The following is a 22,809-nucleotide window of genomic DNA, read 5'->3' on the forward strand; positions in this document are numbered from 1 at the left end:
AGAGCCACTAATTCCGTAAAATCGCTCCATTATCGCCTGGAGCGATTTTTGGGGCGAAATCGAAGAATAGGCGCGATTGTGGGCGAATTTCGCATCTGACATATCGGCGATTTCATATTATCGCCTTGCATTCGCCGGTCGATTTTCGGACAGATTTCGCAGGCGAAATAGTGTAGGGTGAATTTCGCCGGCGAATATCGCGTGCGGACTTAGGACGTGATCCCCAAGATCATCCCTCCTCCCAAAAAGAAGATATTTTCTAATCGGTGGTACTATACTAAGATTGAACCTCCATTGTATAATTTACCTATCCTTGTCGGTAGTTGATAAAGCTTGGAATTAGTGAAACCATGTAACCGGTGATAAACCTTGGAATATTCAGTACTAAGCCGTGGAATCACTGTGCAAGTACCGCGTGAAATCGGGCGCGTTCCTTCCACGATTTATACCCTCCCAACCGCCAATCTCGTCCCAGCTGACTTTATTGATAGCAATTTGCCAGTAGTTCCAGAATAAACCTTTTTGTGGAGGATGACGTCATCATTGAATGCATTGGAAATGTGTTGTTGTCAAAACAAACAACAAACTTATATTCATGACGGGCCGCCATTTGCAAATATCTAATTATTGCTCTTCGATGAAAGCAAAAGTAAGCTTTTGTGATTGTTTTGTATTCCATATACTAAAATAAAACGTTTTTATTAGAAGAATCATTTGTATATATAATGCTCTGATAAAGCTCAGTAGATATGACAAACATGCACACGGGAATCACAAAAAAATGTGTCCGCTTAGAACTGGTTACATCACGAAAATATCTCTACATCCCTCGATGTGTACATGAATATGTATGAAATCGCTCACAGCGAAGGAATTAATTCACATTTTTCATCTTCAAACCCGGCTAAAACCTTCGGTAATAAACCTTCATCTACGTTTCTACGGATAAGTGCCAGCTGGTACTGCATTATGTAGTCAATCTTCTCTGTATCACCCTGTATGATCACACCGCTCCGTTGTTCAATTAGGCCCCGTGTGGTGGCGTAGTAAGCGGAGCACTGATTGGTCCATATTATGGGGTGTGGTGGGCGTGTCGTGACGTGCATGTCTATATTTGGGAGATCAGTAATGTACACTGGAGGCGAGGTATGACTGGGTTGTTCTAAAATATAGATTATTGAATCGGATGTGCGACTGATTTCTAAACTACTGTCAAATTCCGATCTGATCATGTAAAAATAAGCTCCAAATATTGATTCGTAACCACATTAGGTTCAAATGGCATTATTTCATGTTTTTATGCATTTTTAGGACTGATTCCAAGGTTTATCACTGGTTTCAAGGTTTCACTGGTTCCAAACTTTATCACCTACCATCCTTGTCTCTGGTTTACCATTGTCTAATTTACCATTGTCTAAAATGACCTTTGTCTAGATTGCCAATGTCTAATTTACCTTTGTCTAAAATGACCATTGTCTAGATTACCATTTTCTAATTTACTTTGGAGAATCACCCTGGAGAATCAATTCTCCACATTGCCGAGCATCTTATCAGGCCTTCCAGTTTGCCGAGCTTACCTGTTCCGGGAAAGGAAATGGCTTTCAGTAAAGTTAGAAAAACTGTGTTGTTGGGTCTTTCACCGAAATATTGTTGTGTTTATCTGGTAATAAGGTTCTTCAAGCGTGATTTGCATCAAACATAGAGAAAAATGCACAGTTGGTTTGTCCTATGGACAGCGAACAAATTTCGAATTATACATGGTTTGATTTTGTGGGGGCACCACTGATCAGCGTAACCCACTGGTTAATTTACCTTGAAATCTAGAGCATATGATGACATATTGTCCATGTTACCAGATGGACACAGTTTATTTAAAAAAAACTTACCAAAGAGCGCACATTTTGGATGTTTTTCTTATAAAGCAGCCATTCTCCCAGGCCTCAGTTCAAGAAGCACTATCCAGGTCAATCTGCTCGGTAAGTTGGAATGCCTCTTAAGATGCTCGGAAGTTTGGAGAACTTATTCTCCAGGGTGTCACGAGACCGTGTGATTTAAGATGGCTTAATTCCCATCAAAACATTGATCGTTTTGAGCTTACAAGCTCACTAGTTTCGGTCATAAAAGGGGAACAAACTCGATATGATTTGCTAAAAATCTTTTAGAACCAGGTAACATGGATTCATACACATCATGATGCTGCTAAACCCCCAATACGGAAAAGAAATGTCAGAGAAAGACTTTTTTCTTACAATAGCTTACCAGATAATGATGATATAATTTACATGCTATTCAAGATTCAGTAATCTAACACAAATAAAATAGCACGCTGTATAAAATACTACATTGCTACAATGCACCGATTTAAAATAACTCATTTCCCAATTAGCTGGAACTTAAACACTGAAATTGCAACTTTTCTCTGGTGAAAATTACAAATTTTACTATCACGCCTACCAATGTCGAAATCCAGATATGATTCTTAATTAGTTCTTTGTTCAAATTTGTCCTGTCCGTGTTCATGTTCTTGTGCATGTATATTCATTTCCTCTAGATATGTTATCTGGAACGTTTGTTAACATGATAACAGGCTCAGACAAACTTTTATTTCTTCAGATTGCCTACGAAGGTCAAAGCCGCAAGAGGTGGTAAGTCATATGAGACAAGATTGAAAAAACAGCGTGTTAGTTCCATACCTGGCAATTGGCAATTGAAAATTGGCAATTGGCAATGGCAATGTGCCAAAAGTATATCAAATATCGAAGTTGGATAAGGTACGGGCCAGATATGAGACATTGCCTCCCGGTAATTTCACTATTGAAGACAGATTGATGGACTCTATAATGTTCACAGCAATGAGATAGTAAAGATGTGGAACAGCTCATGTGGGGCTTATAGTAAATCGGGGTAGCCTCAGTCTCAGAGAAAGCTTTTCACTTTTCCCTGAAAGTGCTGTCACCTGGAAGGTGGTGATTCCTGCTGTGAGACTCTACAGTAGTATGATACTGGCAATGCATCCTGAAAAAAAACAGGGGGTGTTACTGCCACTCCTTGATTTCCCCAGGATGCTATATAGGGATGCAGAAAAGCTCCTGAGGGACTTTGAAGTAATTTTCATCATTCTCTGGCTCGTAAAATCTTTTGTAGAAACCCGACGATTTTGGGGAATTTGTTGATGATGGATCCATCTTTCCGTTCGAATCTTCATGCTTCATGTGGATACGGTCGTCTACAGCCCAAGATGTATGTCCTAGATCTTGTGAATTCAGCAAAAATGTCCAAGATCCCAAAATTTTGCATTTTGTCATATATGTCAAACATCCAAAGAATAATGATAAATTATATTTTGGTATACTTATGGCACATTGCCATTGCCAATCACTAATCACCAATTGCCAATTGCCAATTGCCAGTTATTTAACTAACTCAAACACATTTGGTACGAGAGCTAATCAATAAGTTCGGACAATTTTTTGCTACCGAGCGAAACCAACGATGCAAGATGCATCTTGCTGAAACCTCAGCAATTGCTGATAATGTCTCTATGGTAGCATCAATATATTCATCTCTTGGATTGTTGTATTTAGCTTTGAGTTATAGCTGATCGAATTAGGATAAGAAAAGGCGGTGACGTTCTGTCAGCATTTGGCTTTTTCATTACAAGTTTGCAATACAAATTATACAAAAATTCGAAAATAGTATGAGTAACTAGGCCACTTATCATGTTTTATTTTCTTTCCGGCATATCAGTTAACATACATGTACAACAGAACACAATTCATCTGCATATTCTTAATTTAAAAAAAAATCTTCGAAACTCGACAACATAATGAAAATAGCAAAAAGCTGAACTGTGCCTATTTGTTCCGAAGGCTGTAGTTCCCGTAAATCAAGGACAGATGAACTTTTGAGGGTAGCGTTGTGTCAAGTCGGAACTACATGTAACTCTTTTTTTACAATGAATGCCTTGTTGTTATAACTCACTGATGAGTGTGCAGTATGTACAGTCCTACCAGAAAGTAAATGTCAACAGGTTTTTTAAAATATCACAGAGATAGAATCAGTTAATTGAATGCGGTTTTCAGCAGAGAATGGTATATCTAGTTGGTCATGTATCTGTTGTATTTGGACCCAGCTAATCCTGTCTCTTCACTATGTAACAGGCAATTTTTAAACTGTCCAAAAAGTAACTTTTTAATTTAATTCAATATTTTATCACAATGTATGGGTGAACTATGATGTAACAAAAGTTTTTTGCTTTCATTATTAAAAAAATCCTGCTGATTTCTTTCATTTTGAAGATTGGTTTTAGCTCGCTACAGGTGATTGTTTTTTTCAGACAGCTGGTGGGGGTATTTATTAAAGGTTATGGAAGAGATTAAAAAATGACATAAAAATCCCACGCAAAAATGTGCACTTGTCATGACTATCGACACAATCTATGGAATTGCAAATGCCAACAAATGATGGTCATAAAGCAAAGTTCATGGGCTCATTTGAATTTTTGAAAAGGCACATGAAATAAAAAAAGTGATTTTTGGACCTATTTTGTTACATAATGAAGGGATGGAATTAGGTGCATCCAAATACAACAAATATATGACCAACTAAATATACCATACTCTGCTGAAAACTGCATTCAAGTACATGTATTTATTTTATCTCTGTGATATTTTTTTAAAACGGTGGACATTTACTCTCTGGTAGGACTGTACGTGAAATTATTACTGAAATCAGTTTTACCACGAGAACGGTATATACATAGTCTCATCATATGGATATGAAAGCAAGGCACGATCATCAAATAACTTATGACGTATGGTGGACGGACAAACTGGTCCAGAGATGAATGAGAAAGGCTTGTTCGGCGTACACTCCGGACGCATTGGACCGGCCTCTTCCTGTTGCCCGGTACTACTGCGGCTAGTAACTATTCCGGGGGTCTCATCTATATCGGACTTCGACAACCACAACGCGAATTTGGTAGGATGCCAACCAATAACTAGGTCGCTTTCATGTTGTCTGGCGTGCGCACTTTGGCAACGTGACGCTACTTCAAAAATCCTCACCTCGGTTACAAACTGTGCCTGAGTGGTAATTTTACTATAGAGTCATGTCATAACCTTGTTTACAATGTACACAAATGGCAATGAATAAAGTAAAAACAGATAACAAGAAAAAAGAAGAAAGAAACTGATCCGCGTTTCGATCTTACATCCTCTGCTTTATACAAGCAGAAGCCACGCGCATTACCCAATGAGCTGACCAACATCGGGCCTCGCGTATCACGTACTCGACAGAGATTTTCGTTACTTGTCATAATGTGTTAGAATTCCATGTCACGCGGTATGCTATTATTAGCTATGTCCGATTGACCTTGGTCATTTGAAAGATTTTGATTCGGTTACAGAAACCCCTTGAGAGTTTAGTATCCTCAACGCCCATGGCTAATCATCCAGCTATACGAATTATTTCCCGCTATTTGTGGCGGTCCATAAGCAATAATGAGATCCAATTAGGATGACGCAATGGACTGCCATGAGAGTCTAGTTCGGCGATGCCTTGGGCATTGAGATATTGAGAACATGTGTCTTTTATTTGAATTCCTGTTAAAATATGCTCCTCTATTTATAGACAAGTCTAGCTCACAGAAAGTAGAGGTATTCCTGAAAAAGAAAGATGCTCAAGTATTTCTAAAGCGATCCAGGGTAAAGAGGTTTTTGGGTGAGCTACTTGACGACACAGGCGACTTTTTCACGGGGACAAGTGCCAAGGAGGAGTGTGATGACGGCTGTAGCTGGGGAGAGATTGAGGGCTACTTTGGCAGCGACACAGACCAGGTGAGACTACTTGTCATTACTTGTATTATTACTCATTACGTTTCCTTTTATTTGCTCAATAATCTACCGATATGTCCAGTTGCGGTCGAGTTTTTTTTTTAAATATTCGATTACAGGTCGGTAGTCCGACAGCCCGCTGGTCCGATGGCCCGCTAGTCCGAAAATGGAAAGAAATGCCTGCTAGTCCGAAAATGAAAAAAGGCCCGCTAGTCCAAAAAAAAATTTTAAATACGGAAAACGTGTACATGAATGTCAGGTTATACTAAAAGTATTAAGCAACGCCAGCTTTCTCACCATAGAATAACCAGCAGTGTTATTAGAAAAATCATATTTCTTTCAAATGACAGTGTACGTGACTTTTTTATGGATCAACCTAAAGCAGTGACATTTTGCAATACGTATTTGGGAGTTCAACAACAAATATTTCGGAATAGCGGGTCTATTATATTGGTTCATTTCAGATTAGCGGGTGTTTTTCCTGATTTCGGACTAGCGGACGATCGGACTGGCGGTACTACATACCCCTGGCTATCGTATGGATGTCACCTCATGCGCCAAATAATAGTAAACTTTTCGGACTATAAGTGGGACTTCGGTCTAGGGGGGACGGTCACCCAACATTCATCATATTGGAAAAAGTTTTCTTATCATCATGATGTTTATGGGTCATTACAACGACATTACCCTTTACTTGTTCGGTGGAGTGATGGGCAAATCAGTGTCGTGAGAATGCGTTTAGTTTGTGTGTTTTCCTTATTCTGTTTCATCATATTTCTGCCAACAGAGGAACTGGATGAATTGGTACGCCTGTGACAGGTCCGGTTGCAGCACACGGGACTACTATGTTTGCGACATGGCTGGGTCCTATAGCAGTGGCAGCTCGAGGACTTGTACAGAAGGGCTAGGTAAAAGACGAAAATATCGATTACGAAAGTATGTCGGGGAACACATTTTGTATTTTACCAGCTACCAGCAGTTTATTTGAGGATACAGTCATAGAAAAGAATAGACTCACGACAAGCGATCCTTCACCGTCATTCAACTGTGTCTATATCCTTTTTCACTGTTCAAATTATTTTTTCACCGACGGTCATTTGTAATAGGAAATAGTTTTCCTCGACGGTAATGTGATACAAGTGTATCACCACTCTACGCTACATGTACGTATTTAGCGTCAGTAAATGATGGTGATCGGAAAGAACATATTTCTACTCGCTCCACTTTTCAGCCATCTGTCATAGCGAGCTCTCTAGAGGTGTGTGCTATGGTGGGGGAAGCTGTCGAACAGCGGGCGACTGTACCGGCTGTACAAAGGGATGGTACGACGACGGGCTCTGCTATGGTAAGAAAAAAAATTATACATTTTCATTCCTCATCTGAATGGTTGGCGGAAAAGGACCCCTGCGCCACTGTTCTTTACTCCAAACGCCGAGACGATCAAAGCAGCTTATGCGCGTGCATCGATCCGATCGATGCTCGAAATGATCGAGCACCAGCGCTTGCAAATCTATGGTATTTTGCCAGAATCCAAGGTTAGTTTATTGATAGAGCTTAATCATGATTACTTTCTCCAACCCGATGCATACGTTTCATCAACTTCAACCATCTTCCTTACAGTAAATCGCCTGATATTAGATTTGTGCCTCTACAACTAAGGATGTAAACACTTTGGAAAATGCTTCTTTTCTTAATCATTTCGTAAACTGTCCGATTAAACTTGTCATTTAGTTTATGCTTTGTAAAAAAAACGACCTATGAGCTAACGAGGTTAAAAAAATTGAGCTCATTTTTATGCAAATTAGTTACATTACTGAAATAATGAAACCCACATACACAACTTCAACATACCATTTATATCATTTATTATCCATGAACGTTGCAGTGCTCTCTGAGAAGCGGCTACAGAAAAGTTGTTCGAAAATGTTTTGTCATTTGATGATTACCTTCAACAACCTCATTATCTCATGAAAGATGCAAATATCAGTATATAGATATTGCCTGGAATGAAAGTTGTTGCAAATTACCTGACCAACCTTCCCTGAAAATTGCATGACGATAGCATTGATATTAATCGAGCTAAGAGCTAAACGAGGTAGAAGACAACGGCGCTCATTATCATACAAATTAGTTACATAACTACCAAATAAACCCTCATGCACAACTTCAACATCACCTATCATCTCTGAACATTTCAGTACTCTCCGACAAGCGGTCAATGCGAAATTGTCCGGAAGCGATTTTGTTGTCATTTGATAATTACCTAAAATCAAAAGACCCCATTATCTCATGAACGAAGCAAATGTCACTTAATTGCCTCTAATGAAACGTGTTGCAAATCATCTGATATATCTTCCCTGAAAATTTGATGAGGGTAGCATAAATGATAATTGAGCTACGAGCTAAACGAGGTAAAAAAAGAAAATGGAGCTCATTATTATGCATAATTAGTTACATAACCCAACAAATCAAACCCATATTCACAACTTCAACATGTCTCCTTATCTTTAGGCCACAACTAGACGTTTATTTTTCAAAAAGATAGACGTGTCTGTGTCCGGCTGTGTCAGGTCGTTTTTTTCAAGTCGCACATGCGCCTATCTACTGCTACTTGGTTTCTGCACTCAATGAAATCCTAGCATGTAGCTTTCAACAACTCTTTTTGTCAAAATGTCCTCCTCTTTTCAGAATGTACGCCTATCAGCAACTGTATCACTGGTAACCTTCACTGCACAAGCTCGTCCAATCAGCAATGCGATAACTGTGAGAGTAATTATGGGACAGCTACTGGCAACGCCCATTCACACGTGACAGGACCGCCTGGCTTTTGCTATAGTATGTTCATCATTTTTAGATAAGTCAGTTTGAGTTTGTTCACATGGAAATATATGACATACACTCATCAAAGAAAGTTAAGGACCACTTCTTATTTTTAACATATTTTTTTTACAGCACATATTAAGGACCAGAAAATGCCTAAATATGAATGTCCTGTATGACCTCCAAGACACAGTAATCAATTTCACATGTGGTTTGTTCCAGTTGTTGCATAACTTCTTTCTAAACTTGTCACAACCTGAAAATGGGTGTTTTGGTGTGTCAACTTTTTCACAATTTTAGCCTAAATGTCTTGTCATCAATGTCAGCATGGTCAGTAGCGAGTATGGCCTCCCCTGCTGCAATAACAGCCTGACACCGCTGTCTCATTGAGTTTATCAGACGATTAACATCCCTGACATCAATTGCATCCCATGCAGCCTCCAAGGCCACACCAAGCTGCTGCAACCCATTTGGCTGCACCTCAAGCGCTCCAATACTCCTTCCCATCATGTCCCAGACATGTTCTATAGGATTCAAGTCCGGGGATTTTGCTGGCCAGTCCATACGCTCAATTCCATGATCCGCCAGGTACTGTGTCACCACCCTCGCTGTGTGGGGACGGGCGTTGTCGTCCATGAAAATGAAATTTTCCCCAGCGTTTTCTGCAAACGGAACCACAAAAGGTTCCACGATTTCATCTCTGTACCTCACACCTGTAATTGCTCCCCCTGGGACCACATAGAGGCGAGTGCGTTGACCGTAGCTGATTCCGCCCCACACCATGATGCTGCCTCCACCATAGCGGTCATGTTCAGCGATGCAGCCATCAGCAAAATATCTCTCCCTGTTGTCTCCAGACTCTAACACGTCCATCATTGTGGTCCAGGCTGAATCTGCTCTCATCTGAGAACAGAACACGGCGCCATTGCTGGTGGGTCCATCCCACATGATCACGAGCCCAATTGAGACGGATTCTTCTGTGAGCAGGGGTTAATGGGGTGCATTGCAGTGGCCTCCTGGCATGGATGTCGGCTCTGTGAAGTCGGTTACGGATGGTTTGATTTGAAACAGTAACCCCAGTTGCAGCAGTGAATTGGTTATTGAGTCTGCAAGCACTACTGAAGCGGTTGCGACGACAAATAGTCACTAAGTAGCGGTCATCCCTCGCAGTTGTTGCTGATGGGCGGCCAGTATGGGGTTTCTCTGAGTATCGCCCTGTCTCCCGGTGTCGTTGGTTAGCACGACTGATGACACTGTGAGACACACCCATCATCACAGCTACTCGTCGCTGACTGAAGACAGCTTCCAGCATCCCTATGGCTCGTGCAACCTCTACTTCACTCAAGTGGCACCTAGGCATCTCTCTTGTCAGAATGCTGCCTGAGCTTGGTGGGAAATGCAAGGAAAAGCACTTGCATGGACTTTTGTACCACTTTATGTGGTCAGCTGACACACCAAAACACCCATTTTCAGGTTGTGACAAGTTTAGAAAGAAGTTATGCAACAACTGGAACAAACCACATGTGAAATTGATTACTGTGTCTTGGAGGTCATACAGGACATTCATATTTAGGAATTTTCTGGTCCTTAATATGTGCTGTAAAAAAAAATTTTGAAAATAAAAAGTGGTCCATAACTTTCTTTGATGAGTATATATGACATTCATTACGATGCGAGTTTAACTTTGATCAATTTATGACACACATGTACTCGCTTCACATCTGGGAGGCTGCCATCTTATTCATAGCCGACTTCAACGAAAAATGGATGTCAATCTAGTATAACCCAGTTCTCTATAACCCCCCCCCCCCTTCCCCGTCCCCTCAATAAGCAAGCTAAAGCTAAAACTTTATATGAATGCTTGACACGCTTCATCGAACTGTAAAGTTCGTGATGCATGTACAACCCGATTTTTGCAGCAAGTTTTGCTCACGATCACTGATTCTTTATTAATTTGAATATTTCAGAGCAATGTTCGTGGCAGGGTCCGCTGAACTGTTATCCTGGGACGTGCACCATCGAACCGATTGTCTGCCAGTGCCACGGGGACTTCACGAGCGCAAACTGCTTGACGAGTAAGGTTCCTTCCTTAATAGTAGACAAGCCCATGTGTAGTTTGATTCCAAAATTTTGCAGCAAAATTATTTTTTTATGTTTCGAAATGTGTTTATGCTAACAAATGGCAGACCAGAGTCTTTCAAATAAAGAGTCAGGCAACTGGGAAACGTATGGCTTCAACATCAAAGCCGCCCGTTTCGGAAGACGCGGGTTGGGACAGAGCTATCTTGGGTCACGTGGTACACCCAAGCCAATTCCTCACTACTCGACTTTGAACAATTCTTCGATCCGCTGAACATGGCCGTTACAAACAACCCGTTTTAGAGCAAACGCCTGCTTCAAAGTCACTCATCTCTACAAAACTATTTAGATATAATGTCAAAGATAACATTTATATGAAAAGGGATATGTTCGACAGCTTTGAGGAGAAGTGATTGCACTGGTTTGAAAATAACTTTCGAAAAGCGTTTTTCTACTCCACATGTACATCATCACATATTGTTGTGGTTAGCAGTTAAGTATGTTGTCGATGCTTAATGGACCATCTAAGGGTATCACATGGTTCCATGTGTTGTCATCTAATGGGATATTCATATCTTATTAATTTTGACTGACGACAATTAGTTTTATAGAATGTTTAATTTCGCGTTCGCGGTAAAAAACGAGACAAAAAACATGTAAAAAATGCAAAACGTCTCGTTTTCTGTGGTTGGATGTTCACATGTTTAGAAATCCCATTTGATGTCTATTAAAATGTTTCTTATTTAATGTGACTGTTATTTTAATGGGATATTTGATAGTTTTGGGCTTTTGAAGCCCAGTTTCGATTTTATTTGTATAAGAAAACGGTTCATTTTCCCATCGATGAGCTCTTTTTGGCACAAAATTGGTGTGAGGTATACCGTTCCAATATTGTTGAACACGCAATTTGGCTTAACCCTTACAAACTTGTATGATGTGTACATCAATTTTTGTACCTCGATAAATCATGTGTGTACCTCATGTGCAGAGTAAATATTTTTTGTTGAATTTTTGTCGTTCCATCATTGTTTTGCACATTGTAGCTGAATTAAGCTTCGTCGTGGCTTCCAGTTAATTGAGCGAGAGAGCTGCGTGATCAAAGGAAACTTGCCGTAGCCTGACTCTTTATTTAAAAGGCTCTGGGCAGACCAAGCACGTGCTATAACGTCATACAGAATAACACCGTTTGATTTCTAGTTCAAATCTAATACGTTCTGAGGCAGAGAGTTACGTCCAATTGACAATTTGCTAATTGTCTTCGGTCGTGTTGTGTCCCTTACCTTCGCTGGTTTGATAACATACTTAATCCTAGCAATAGATGTTTCATATTATCTGAAAAAAGAAATAATGTCATCATCTCCTCTTGACATCTGTTATAGTCAATATGGACCCCTCCTTCATGGAAATCTCCGTTCAAGCCGAACCACGAATGATCATTGTACCACACGTGGACGGGGAGACCGACATGGACCCCATCTACACCGACGCACCCATGGTCTGGGTAAATGAGGGTGGCCTGAGTAGCTTCTTTCTGAAGGCTGAGATCAACTTCAACCCGTCTCTCCCCTCTAGCAGCCCGCCGTGGGTGCAGGGCAGGGCGTTTGGTATAGCGGAAACAAAGGTGGATATGACATTCTACCCTGCAAGCGGTAAGCTGATTTAGTTTGTTTCAATCCTGCTAGCTGGGAGTAGATTTTAGTGGTTTTTTTTCAGCAATGTGTGTGACAATTTAAACGATTCATCATTTATTTTTATTAATACATCATTGTGCCGTGTACATCGGCTTGTTTTGCGAGATGCGTCTGGAGCAGTAAAGACTAAGATAATTAAGTTGATTGTGTTTACTTTAGCCATAACGAAACATCATACAGCAAGCGATAAATGCGCAGCTTTTTAATTATTCGTTAGCCATCATTCACGATGTTGGCTGTTTTGCTTTTGGACAATATTATTTTGGCTATCTTTTGACATCCATATATTTATTTTTTATTTTATTCGTACATGTAGAGAGTACAATTGAAAAGTAGGTGGAATTTTGTGCAACGTAGGTGCGATGTGAAAAGTACAATAGGGTAAAACGATTTCAGTGTCTTTTGATTACGAACAGGCCAGCCAGGTATAATCACAGCCATAATTTCATTTCGCTGCTCAAATTTATAAGTCCCTCATCATTAACATATCTTTAAGTATTTTTGCAGTGTCTAATCTAAAGTGTACCATTATGAGAATGCATAACGCTTATTTGGATTTTGCGCTTGTACCGTAATTAGCGGATCTGGATGTAGGAAAATGAATAAACTATTGTTGGTAAAATGCTACAGCTTGATAGAATGATTCCTCGATATAAAATCGAGTGGTTAAGACTGCAATGGCGCTATTGCTGTAGGCAGGTAGTAAGCGTATTGATACTAAACATTTACGGGTCAACCACGATATTCTGACGTGAAATTACTAACTTCTGTGCTTTGAACAAGATGTAATTTGTGGGCATAGACTGCAAAATAATTGAAAATAGCAAAGGAAAAGAAATCATCCCGATGTTGTGGGAAACGCTAAGCTGGTTCTAGTTTGATCATATTCCTTATAGAATGTCAATAATGAAACTAATAAAAAGATCAATGACATTTTTTTCATTTTTTTAATTCAAAAAAGTATATTTTAGAATGATTTAGGTGACGAGTTAATCAATTATTTGGAACCAACTGAAATTCATTCAATTATATCATCAGGTGTATTTTGTACATTCGTTCCTGTCCCGTCTATGACTGACCAAGATAAATACTATTAAATATTCTACCCGAGAAATATTCTACCCGAGTGTTGGTAAAATGCTACACGTCTTTTAGCCGTAAAACTGCTGTTATAATAATATGTAAACCGTTTCTCAGGCGTCCAGAATAGTCTCCACATTTCAGAAGCTGACCCTCGCATCGAAAATCCAGTATTTGGGTTGGCTAATGGAACCCCAACCTTCCATTAGATTTAAGGCTGCCCTATTAGTAAAAGACATGATAAAAGCATTACCTGAAACGCTGCTTAATGTTTCATTAACCTAGATATTTAAAGGTTCCTCTTGATATGCCCTGCTCTTAAAGTGACTGTCATCAAGATGCCATTAGCACTATTGGGACTATATTATGCTTTATGATATAGGCGCCGGGACCACGTCACCGCGTATCATTGGAAGCAAGGCCGAATACGTTCCATATTGAATGTTGAATAGCTTTATAATGCATTTTCTCCAGGTAGTTAAAACTCTTTTCAGAAACCTGGCAGAGTAGTCCCATAAAACGCAACCATATAAACTCATAACATAGGTTTTGAACAACCAGGCACCTATACCATAAAGCGTTTTAATGAGGTTCCATTATGGTACTTTAATGGAAGGATTTAAGTCCACGGTAATACCACGTCATTAAATCCTTTCATATAGCGTTTTTATCGTGTCATTCCATTAACTTTAGCAGCCCTTCCAATCTAAGGTGTACTCTTATGAGAATGTATAAAACTCGGTTCAAACGTGGGTTGGGATTTTGTGCTTGTACCGTAATAAGCATATCTGGATGTAGAAAAAAATGAATGAACTATTGTTTGTAAAATGCTACAGCTTGATAGAATATTTCATCGATATAAAATTTAGTGGTTAAGACTACCCTGGCGCTATGGCAAGTAGCCAGCGTATTGATACTATACATGTACATGTACTCGTCTACCACGATATTTTGACGTGAAATATAAACTACCCTCTAGTTTCAGCGAAGTAACCGACAGATGAACAATTTCAGTGCGACAGAAACTTGGTGACAGACATTTTGATACTAAGTGGTGAACTCTGTATCAAAACGACCTTCTGCTTTGAGTCGTGTCTGAGATTAAGGATAGCAAGGCATAGACGGCTATGGATCCTTTTTAGAATAGACATGCAAGCACCGAGTTATTATTGACCAAATACAAATAAACTGTGAACAAGATGTAATTTATGGGCATAGACTGCAAAGAAATTGAAAATAGCAAAGGAAAAGAAATAATCCTAATGTTGTGGGCAACACTTAGCTGGTTCTAGTTTAATTTTATTCCTTCTAGAATGTCAATAATGAAACTGATAAATTGATCAATAATATTTTGTGGCCAATTTAATTACTAATAAATTTAATTCGAAATATGTTTTAGAATGATTTAGGTAACGACTTAATCAATTATTTGGAACCAACTGAAATTTATTTAGTTATATCATCAGGGCCTGGTTGTTCAAAGCCCGGTTAGTTTAGTGACTGCTAAGTTTTAGGGACCGCTACTAAACTTAGCGGAACCCTTGGGGTGCCCCTAAACCTTTATGATATAGGCGGTATCCAGTAAAATAGGTACAGGTAAAATAGGTACAAGTAAATTAGGTACGGGTAAAAGAGGTGCTGGGTAAAATAGGTACGGGTAAAATAGGTACACAAAAAAGAGAAACTAGGTAAAATAGGTACAATCACAAAATGTTATCTGAGTTTCCTGATTTTTTTAATTTTTCACTTCTTCAATGCTAATTGAGCTTATTGAAAGGATTCACTTTATGATAATTTTGTTTTAATCAATTACTTGGAGTGCTAATGAATGCTTGTTATTGAAATAATTCTCTAGTGATTGTTGTTTTTTTCTGGTGGTGATATCACTACCAACTAATACTAATTATGATTAACTGTTGCTAAGTAACTATGATTGATTGTTGTTAGAAAAATAGATTTGTCTGGTAGAACAGCAAGAGTGCACCTGCTTTTTTTCTGCTTTTGTATGGTTTCCAACAGCTTGGTATGGCCTCAATATTTTCTATGTCTCATCAAAAATAACAGAGGGGAAGCGTTCTTCTTTAATGATCGTATGGCTTTTAAGGTTTCCTGGTTGGGTTCCTGGGTTTTTTTATATGTTGAATTGAGAGTTCGGGTGACAACGACAAGTGGTAACAACGAAGGCAAAATATAGTTTAATGAAACTATATAGTTTAATAAAATATAGTTTAATGTATTTATTTTTACACAAATGTGACCTGCTCCATCGAAATGAGGCTTTTGGGTCAATTTCAAAAGGTGGAGTTCTCTGCATATTCCAATAGCATGTAAAGAAACCTTTCCAAAACTGCAATCTTTTTAAAAATCGGTCAATAAATGGCCAAGAAATCGCATTTTGAAGTTTGGGAAAGGTGCATTATTTCAGACCTCTTTATTTGAGAAAAAGAGAGACAAAAATCTTGCTTAATTTGTGATGTATGTATTTCAAAACTACTTAGCAACCAGCATTATTTATCAAGGTACACCAACAATTTTTTGACAGGGTATTCTATGCATCATAAACTTTTATATATCATTGCATCTTACCATGACCAAACCCAATTTTTTGGGGAAAATCGACTTTTTGTGAGATTCATCAAAATATCGAAAAAACAGCTTTTTAGGTAAAACCTGTGCCTTTTCAAATGAACTGCTTGCCTATAAATTTACATTTTTACAGTAAACCATTGGCAGATTCTTGGTGGCATGAGTGCAGGAGGGTGTGATGCTAACACTTCTGAACTTTATGTGCCCCCCCCCACCCGGGTCCCCTGCCCCCACCCGGGCGGGGTCAGGGGGGCAAAGGTGTTGAGACACACATTTCCTTAAACCAATGTTTTTAACCACATGGTGTACATGAGATGAGCTTTCAAAGTTAAAATCAACCTGTATACATGTATTTACATCTGGATGAAGGAAGAGATACAGAGATTCGTGAAATGGCGGCCATATTGGATTTTTGAAATAATGGGTGAGATTTGAGAATTCCACTTTTTCTCAACAATAACCCTCCGAAACCAACTGATTTCAAATTTGACATTCTATCTGACATTATCATGAACCCAATTCTGCTCCTCTCATTCTCAGCTGTCTCTCCCCCCCCCGGCTGAAAGTCAAGTGAGGCCAAACATTATCATCACAAACAGTCCAATGATCCTAGACTTTCTTCTTCCTTTTCGGCTGCTTGCCCTTTCGCCTGGCAGGTTCATTTGTCACAACAGTTGCTGTTTCCTCTGCAACATGGACTGGAGCTGCAGGCAATTCATCATCCACTGCTGGACAGACGAGATCCTCAGTACCAGGACGACAGAACTCACGGATCTCATCGAACAAGTATTTCCGTCTTGCAAAATCAAGTCCCTTAGGCTGAACAACTGGCAATGGGGTAGCCGGCAAATCTCCCTTCATGAGGTTGAAGGTCCTCTCCTCTGATCCCGCATACTGCCTGTAGTGAAGAATTCCAGGGGAGTCGGCCTTGAAACTAAAGTGCTGATACGATTTGATCCCCTGGAATGCTCTGAATGATGGCTTTAAGTACTGTGTCCAGTCATAGGTGGGGACAAGAGTGTTATTGTTTTCATCACCAACTAGTTGTGCCCGATTGATGCCCTTTGTTGTAGATACTTCCACAGCCTCAACGCCAATGATGAACAGAACTTCCTTCTGAAGGTGCGCTTAAACAAGCCGAAACACCAATCAGGCGAAAATTTGGTGTGGCCTGCTAACATGAAATGAAGGTGCACCGTGTCATTGTGTCCAGTAAGGGTCCTCCAACACAAGTACTGAATCATTGCATTGTTTTTATTTTGCCCCGAACAGTTATCTGCGCTTAGCTGCAGATGTTTCTCACCAATGCTGTAATTCTCAAGAAAATGATGTACAAGGCTAATCACAGCATTAGCTCCATTTCCACTAGACACAGCTTCGTCGATCGTATAGTTAATCTGTTCAGGTAAACCTTCTGCGTGAACACCGAAGACTTGGCATTTGCGTGGGGTCTTGAAGTAGATAGGACCAGGTTGCTGGGGGTCCGCGGGATAATGCACCTGCTGTGCATAGTCGAATGCGTAATGAAACTCGACTCCTCTTGAGTTTGGAGGTGACTTCTCCAGCGTAGTGATGCCCAAATCCTTTGCTGTTTGTTTGGATGCCTCACACTGTTCCCGGTAGAAGGACCTTTCAGCCGTCGCATTGAACAGGTGATCCTCTTGTTTTCTCAGCAATTGACTCTTTGCTTCTTCATCTGTGTTCACCTGAAAGAAAAACAAATGAAAATAATTATAAACAAAAGCCTTTTTTTGGTAAAGCCTATAGAGTTGTGTAAGGTAAATTGGGGTAATTGTAGCCCCGGTTTAATTGTAGCCACTGTATTTGAATGTACAGTGGAACCCCGGTAACACGACCACTCATGGGACCGTGGTCGGAGTGGTCGTGTTACCGGGGTGGTCGCGTTACCGGGGTTGGGAATCCCAGACGAAATACATGATTATTTTTCCCGCCAAAATTGCCGACTGCATGGCGTGTGTACGCTGTACTACCATAGCAACGCTGCCTGATTGAGATGATGCACGCTCCAAAGTTTTGTTATCATGCCTCGCAAGAACAGTTCGTCGATAAAATTACATGTTACATTCTCAGAATGAGTTAGAAAAGGTAATTTTGTAACTCATTTTATCCACAAAGTTTCATTATCTGCCCGACGTGACGCATTTGCGGGCAATTTGGTGAATCATCCTCCATGTACCCGACTGTTTGTGACGATTGAAGTAAACTTGTCGTATGATTCCACGTGAATGATGAGTTGAGTAATGCTACAGTTTTAATCAAATCTATTTTCAGTCAAAATATTTAAAGAAACGTAAAATGATACTGTAGTAAATCAACCAAGTTCTCCATATCATAAAACATTCAAACGTCTCGCAAGCTTGTTATTGTCATAAGTGTGGTCTTCAAACTACCCGCCGTTTATTATACGTTCATGTGCAAATCACGCAAATCACATGATTTTGCTGCTGCTGAGTGCGCATGTCTGGTACTGAACTGGCTCAGTGATGAAAACAAACCATGAAAACGTTAGAAAAAGAAAGTTTATTTATTCATTTACACTTATACAATTGATCATACCTGCAAAATCACATTGTATTTTTTGTTTTCATATGTATTCCCATGGCCATTGTCCCCGTCTCAACAAAGCTTGGCAGCGAGGTGCTAATTACTATGCCGCGGTCGCGACCGATTACGGCAATTAGTCCTGGTGGTCGGGTTAGCGGGGTTGATTTTCAGTTTGGGACCGGCCAAGCCAGTGGTCGCGGTCGGGGTACCGGGGTGGTCGTCTTAGCGGGGGTCTCTTAATGGTAATTAGAGAGGAAACCATTCGGGACCGGAGAATTGTGGTCGCGTTAGCGGGGTGGTCGCGTTAGCGGGGTGGTCGCCAACCGGGGTTCCACTGTATATTCCCATATTCAAACATACATCTGAAAAAAAGAATACATCCAAAGAAAAGAACTTACATTTTTTAGAATGAGTGTATTATTCATCTGGCAGACCCAACATAGATCTGAAGCTGGTTTGGCGATAACAATGTATGGTACGAGTTGAGCCCAGAGTTTCCGGAAGGTAGAACAACCAACAGCATGATGACTGACCGCCTCTGAAGTAGCTTCCTCTCGGTAGATTCGCCATAGAGAAGACTTCGAGTAATTGCTCGGTAACACTTTCACATCATCCCTTTTGAAGCCTGGGATCCGTCCTGGCAGTATTACAGTGATGGTCTTCCGCAAAGTTTAGTAGAAACCCAACCACTGCTTCGATGTCTTCAAGCTTTTAAGGGCATGCTTGATATTACTTCTCCCACCTGAAAAATTAGTGCAAAATCTTTTTAGAGGAATGTTTCATATTTTATGTGTTTACTTCATGGTCAATGAAAACCCAGAGAGCAAGAACTGGTATAAACACATGTCATTGAGCTGTATCCATACTATTGTATCATTCCTTGATAAGTCATGGAAACCAGAATCTTCATACTGTAATAACAAGCTGAATTATTCTAAAACTAACCTGCATGTTTCTCAGTTGGCATAAGACCTTTCTGTTCATAGTGCTTCTTCAATCGGGTGAGGACATTCTTACAAGTTTCCATGAGGAAGAAGAATGTATCACGGCAGATGCGCTTGTGGCCGACAAAGAACGAGCGAATCCGTGTGTTGGTGCGTACTGTTTGGGAACCAGCTTTCTTCTTTGACTTCTCAGTAGTGGCTGAATCATTAAGGCTCATGCAGATCATACCAAGGAGAATCAAGTCTTTTTCAAATGGCGATAGCTCTCTCATTTTCATTCTAGAAGTAGAAGTGAAAAAGATCGAAACATTAGATCACAGTCATAATAATCATAAGCAAGCATCATAATGTCAAGGACCAACAGACCCCAGTAATTCTTATGAAAAGGTTGGCTAAATTCTAAAAATTAGATTTTCTTTTACCTGAGGGGGTGGCAAACCCCACCAGTGCATGTCAGAATGTACAAAAGAGCCTGAAAGAAAAGCAGCTAACACTGAGAAAAATATTGTCATGTAAGATTGAAGCATACCTGATTTCATTTTGTTCATTTTCTGTGAACTGGTTGATGCAACGATCACCACTGAAGAGCTGACAGCGACAGTGGTTCTTCCTGTCTGGGACTGCAACAAAGTCAAGCTCGTTTTCGGCCAGAGTTGCTGCCGCCTTCACTTTTATTGCGACTTCATCCACTGCTCCAACTGAAATGTCTGGAGCTTCAGCTTCTGTCTCTTGCTCTGGCTCACTTTCAGCACTGAGATCATCGTCTGGTTCGAAGGCCTCTGCAGGTGCTACATCATCATCACTTTCATCAGGGGTGTCGTCAGAGTCTGGTGCTGGATCTGAAAGTAAAAAAGAAACATTGAGTTCATGAAATGAGTGACACGAACACTTCTCTGTATTAAAAATGTGTATGAAGAAAATTTGGGCATGACCTGTAGCCTGATATTAATGAATTAGCCCTTGGGCCTGGGCATGATGGCCAACACTTTACCATGATGATGATACATCTACTTGATATTTAGGTAGCACAAGTACTGTGAAGTAGGCCTATAACCTTAACTTAGTTTAACAGCTAAAAGCCAAAAGCAGTGGATATCTGATTATCACAGATGCAGAAACAGGCAAGCCCATCTCCGGTTCAAAGAGAGGCTAAACTTTAGAATCCCCGATCGGAAATGACGCAGTTTGATCGCATTCAACTATAAATCCATTGAACAGTGGTGCTTGGTTAGTCAACCGATGACCTTTTTTTGGGGTGTGATCGGGGATTCTAAACTCGTTCCCAAAGATATTAGGCCCTGAATTATGACAACAAACAAGAAAGCAGGCTGTTGTGTACAATGTTGACATACAATGCATCATAGGCCATAGGCATAGCTTGATACACTACACTCACCAGTGAAATAATCCTGCAGAACGTCCGCAATATCAGTGCCTCCAAAACCCATTTGGTGGGCATTATTTAGCATCCGAGCGATATCGCCCGCATCAACATCATCTCCACTCATAACTGCACAAGACTCATGAACAAAAACTTGATAATAACGCGATATTTCACAATTAAAAAGGCAAACCATGTACAACTTCTAAACTTGCGTTCCAAACAATGAGAACCGGAACCGCTAAAACAGCTACTGCGCGTGCGCGAAGAGACTTCTGCGCATGCGTGAAAACTTTTCACCAATCAGGTGCTGTGTTACTTCTCGCTTCGGCTCCATCACGGCAACAAGGGGCGGGTTGTTTATGCTTGTTTGATCAACTGTCATTGGTTGAATGTTTAATTGATAAACCCAAGGAAGCAGTGACTGACAGGCTGACGTCACAACCTTTACAGACATATATTATAAGGCCACGTTGGCTACGATCGATAGCCGTGAAAGACGGGAAGTTTGTGGCTCGTTTTCTGCTATTTTTTTAGGAAACCTTAGGCAGTTTTAGCAGGTATCTGTTCATAAACTCAATCTAAAACATCTTTAGAGTTTGTTTTGGGTGAAATGACCGCTGCTAGCTGAAAGTTAAAGGATTAAAGTATTGGAAAAGATGAAAAACGCAAAACTGATAAAATGTACATCAGCTGACTTTAGCATTGTGTAGCACAAAATCTACATGTGCGACTTCCGCCTCATTTCGATGGAGCAGGTCTGACGACCTCTGAGTTACAGCACAAACTTGGCACAGTTAAATGAAAATGCATTAATCTATTGAACTTACTTAAACTTATCTAAAGTGCATGATTTTTTCCCATAAAAAGTAAAAAGTAATCATTAAGAGAACTCTTTCAATAAGCATTGATAAAATCAGAAATAAAAGAATCATGATAAAAATATATGATCATACCTTTATATTACCTAGTTTCTCTTTTTTGTGTACCTATTTTACCCAGTACCTATTTTACCTAGTACCTATTTTACCCATACCTAATTTACCCATACCTAATTTACCTGTACCTACTTTACCGGTACCTAATTTACCTCGTACCTATTTTACCGTACCTGTTTTACCCGTACCAAAGGGTATCCAGTAAAATAGGTACGGGTAAAATAGGTACGGTAAAATAGGTACATAAAATGGCATAAATAGGTAAAAAAGGTACACAATTTTTGTTTTTGAATATTTTTTGAATTCTCTCTTTTATTATTCATAACTTTAACTTTATTTGTAGCGTAGGCATTGCATAGGCCTTAGAAATAGGTATATCAAATTTCCAGTATACCGTTATGGTTTTCAATAGTGAAAACACGGCTATCAAGATCATGATGATTGTAAAGATTATAGGACAATTCCCTCAAGAAAAGGGTCAACTGATAAATGTACCAGTGTTCAAATTAAATTGCAATTATAAATTAACATTCATCATAGAGCTGAACCCAATTAAAAAATATGCCTGGCCAATTAGATCTTAACAGACAAATTATTAGATTTAAGACAAAACACAAGCTATTTATGGAAATTGACGAGAATCTTAATGTGAAATGCCAGGTAGGATGCCAGGTGCCCCCCCCCCCCCCCCCCCCCATTCCCAAGATCCTGGATCCGCCCCTGATAAGAATACTAGTGTTTTAAAATTTAAAAAAAACGTGAATGTAGTTATTACCAAAAAAAAGTCAGCTCCCCTGTTGGGCAACTTCTTCCATGAATTTTCCTCAAATTCATTTCGTAACAAAATTGTCCGCAATGTATTAAACTATTTTAAGGCACCACCTTAGTCAC

General features: G+C 39.8%; 1 protein-coding gene and 1 pseudogene across 1 annotated transcript; both read right to left on the minus strand.

Annotated features, from left to right (window-relative positions):
- Window positions 1-15,967: 15,967 nt before the first annotated feature.
- On the minus strand, window positions 15,968-19,317 carry LOC135489402 (uncharacterized; annotated as a pseudogene).
- Window positions 19,317-21,151, minus strand: LOC135489401 (uncharacterized). The gene is made up of 4 exons (XM_064774745.1): window positions 20,996-21,151; window positions 20,129-20,438; window positions 19,601-19,878; window positions 19,317-19,397 (listed from the first exon to the last, which is right to left on the minus strand). The coding sequence occupies exons 1-4, from the start codon at window positions 21,105-21,107 to the stop codon at window positions 19,327-19,329; spliced, it is 771 nt and encodes a 256-aa protein (XP_064630815.1). The 5' UTR covers window positions 21,108-21,151; the 3' UTR covers window positions 19,317-19,326.
- Window positions 21,152-22,809: the final 1,658 nt, after the last annotated feature.

This window comes from Lineus longissimus, chromosome 6 (genome assembly GCF_910592395.1).
Source record: "Lineus longissimus chromosome 6, tnLinLong1.2, whole genome shotgun sequence".
Lineage (NCBI taxonomy): Eukaryota > Metazoa > Nemertea > Pilidiophora > Heteronemertea > Lineidae > Lineus > Lineus longissimus.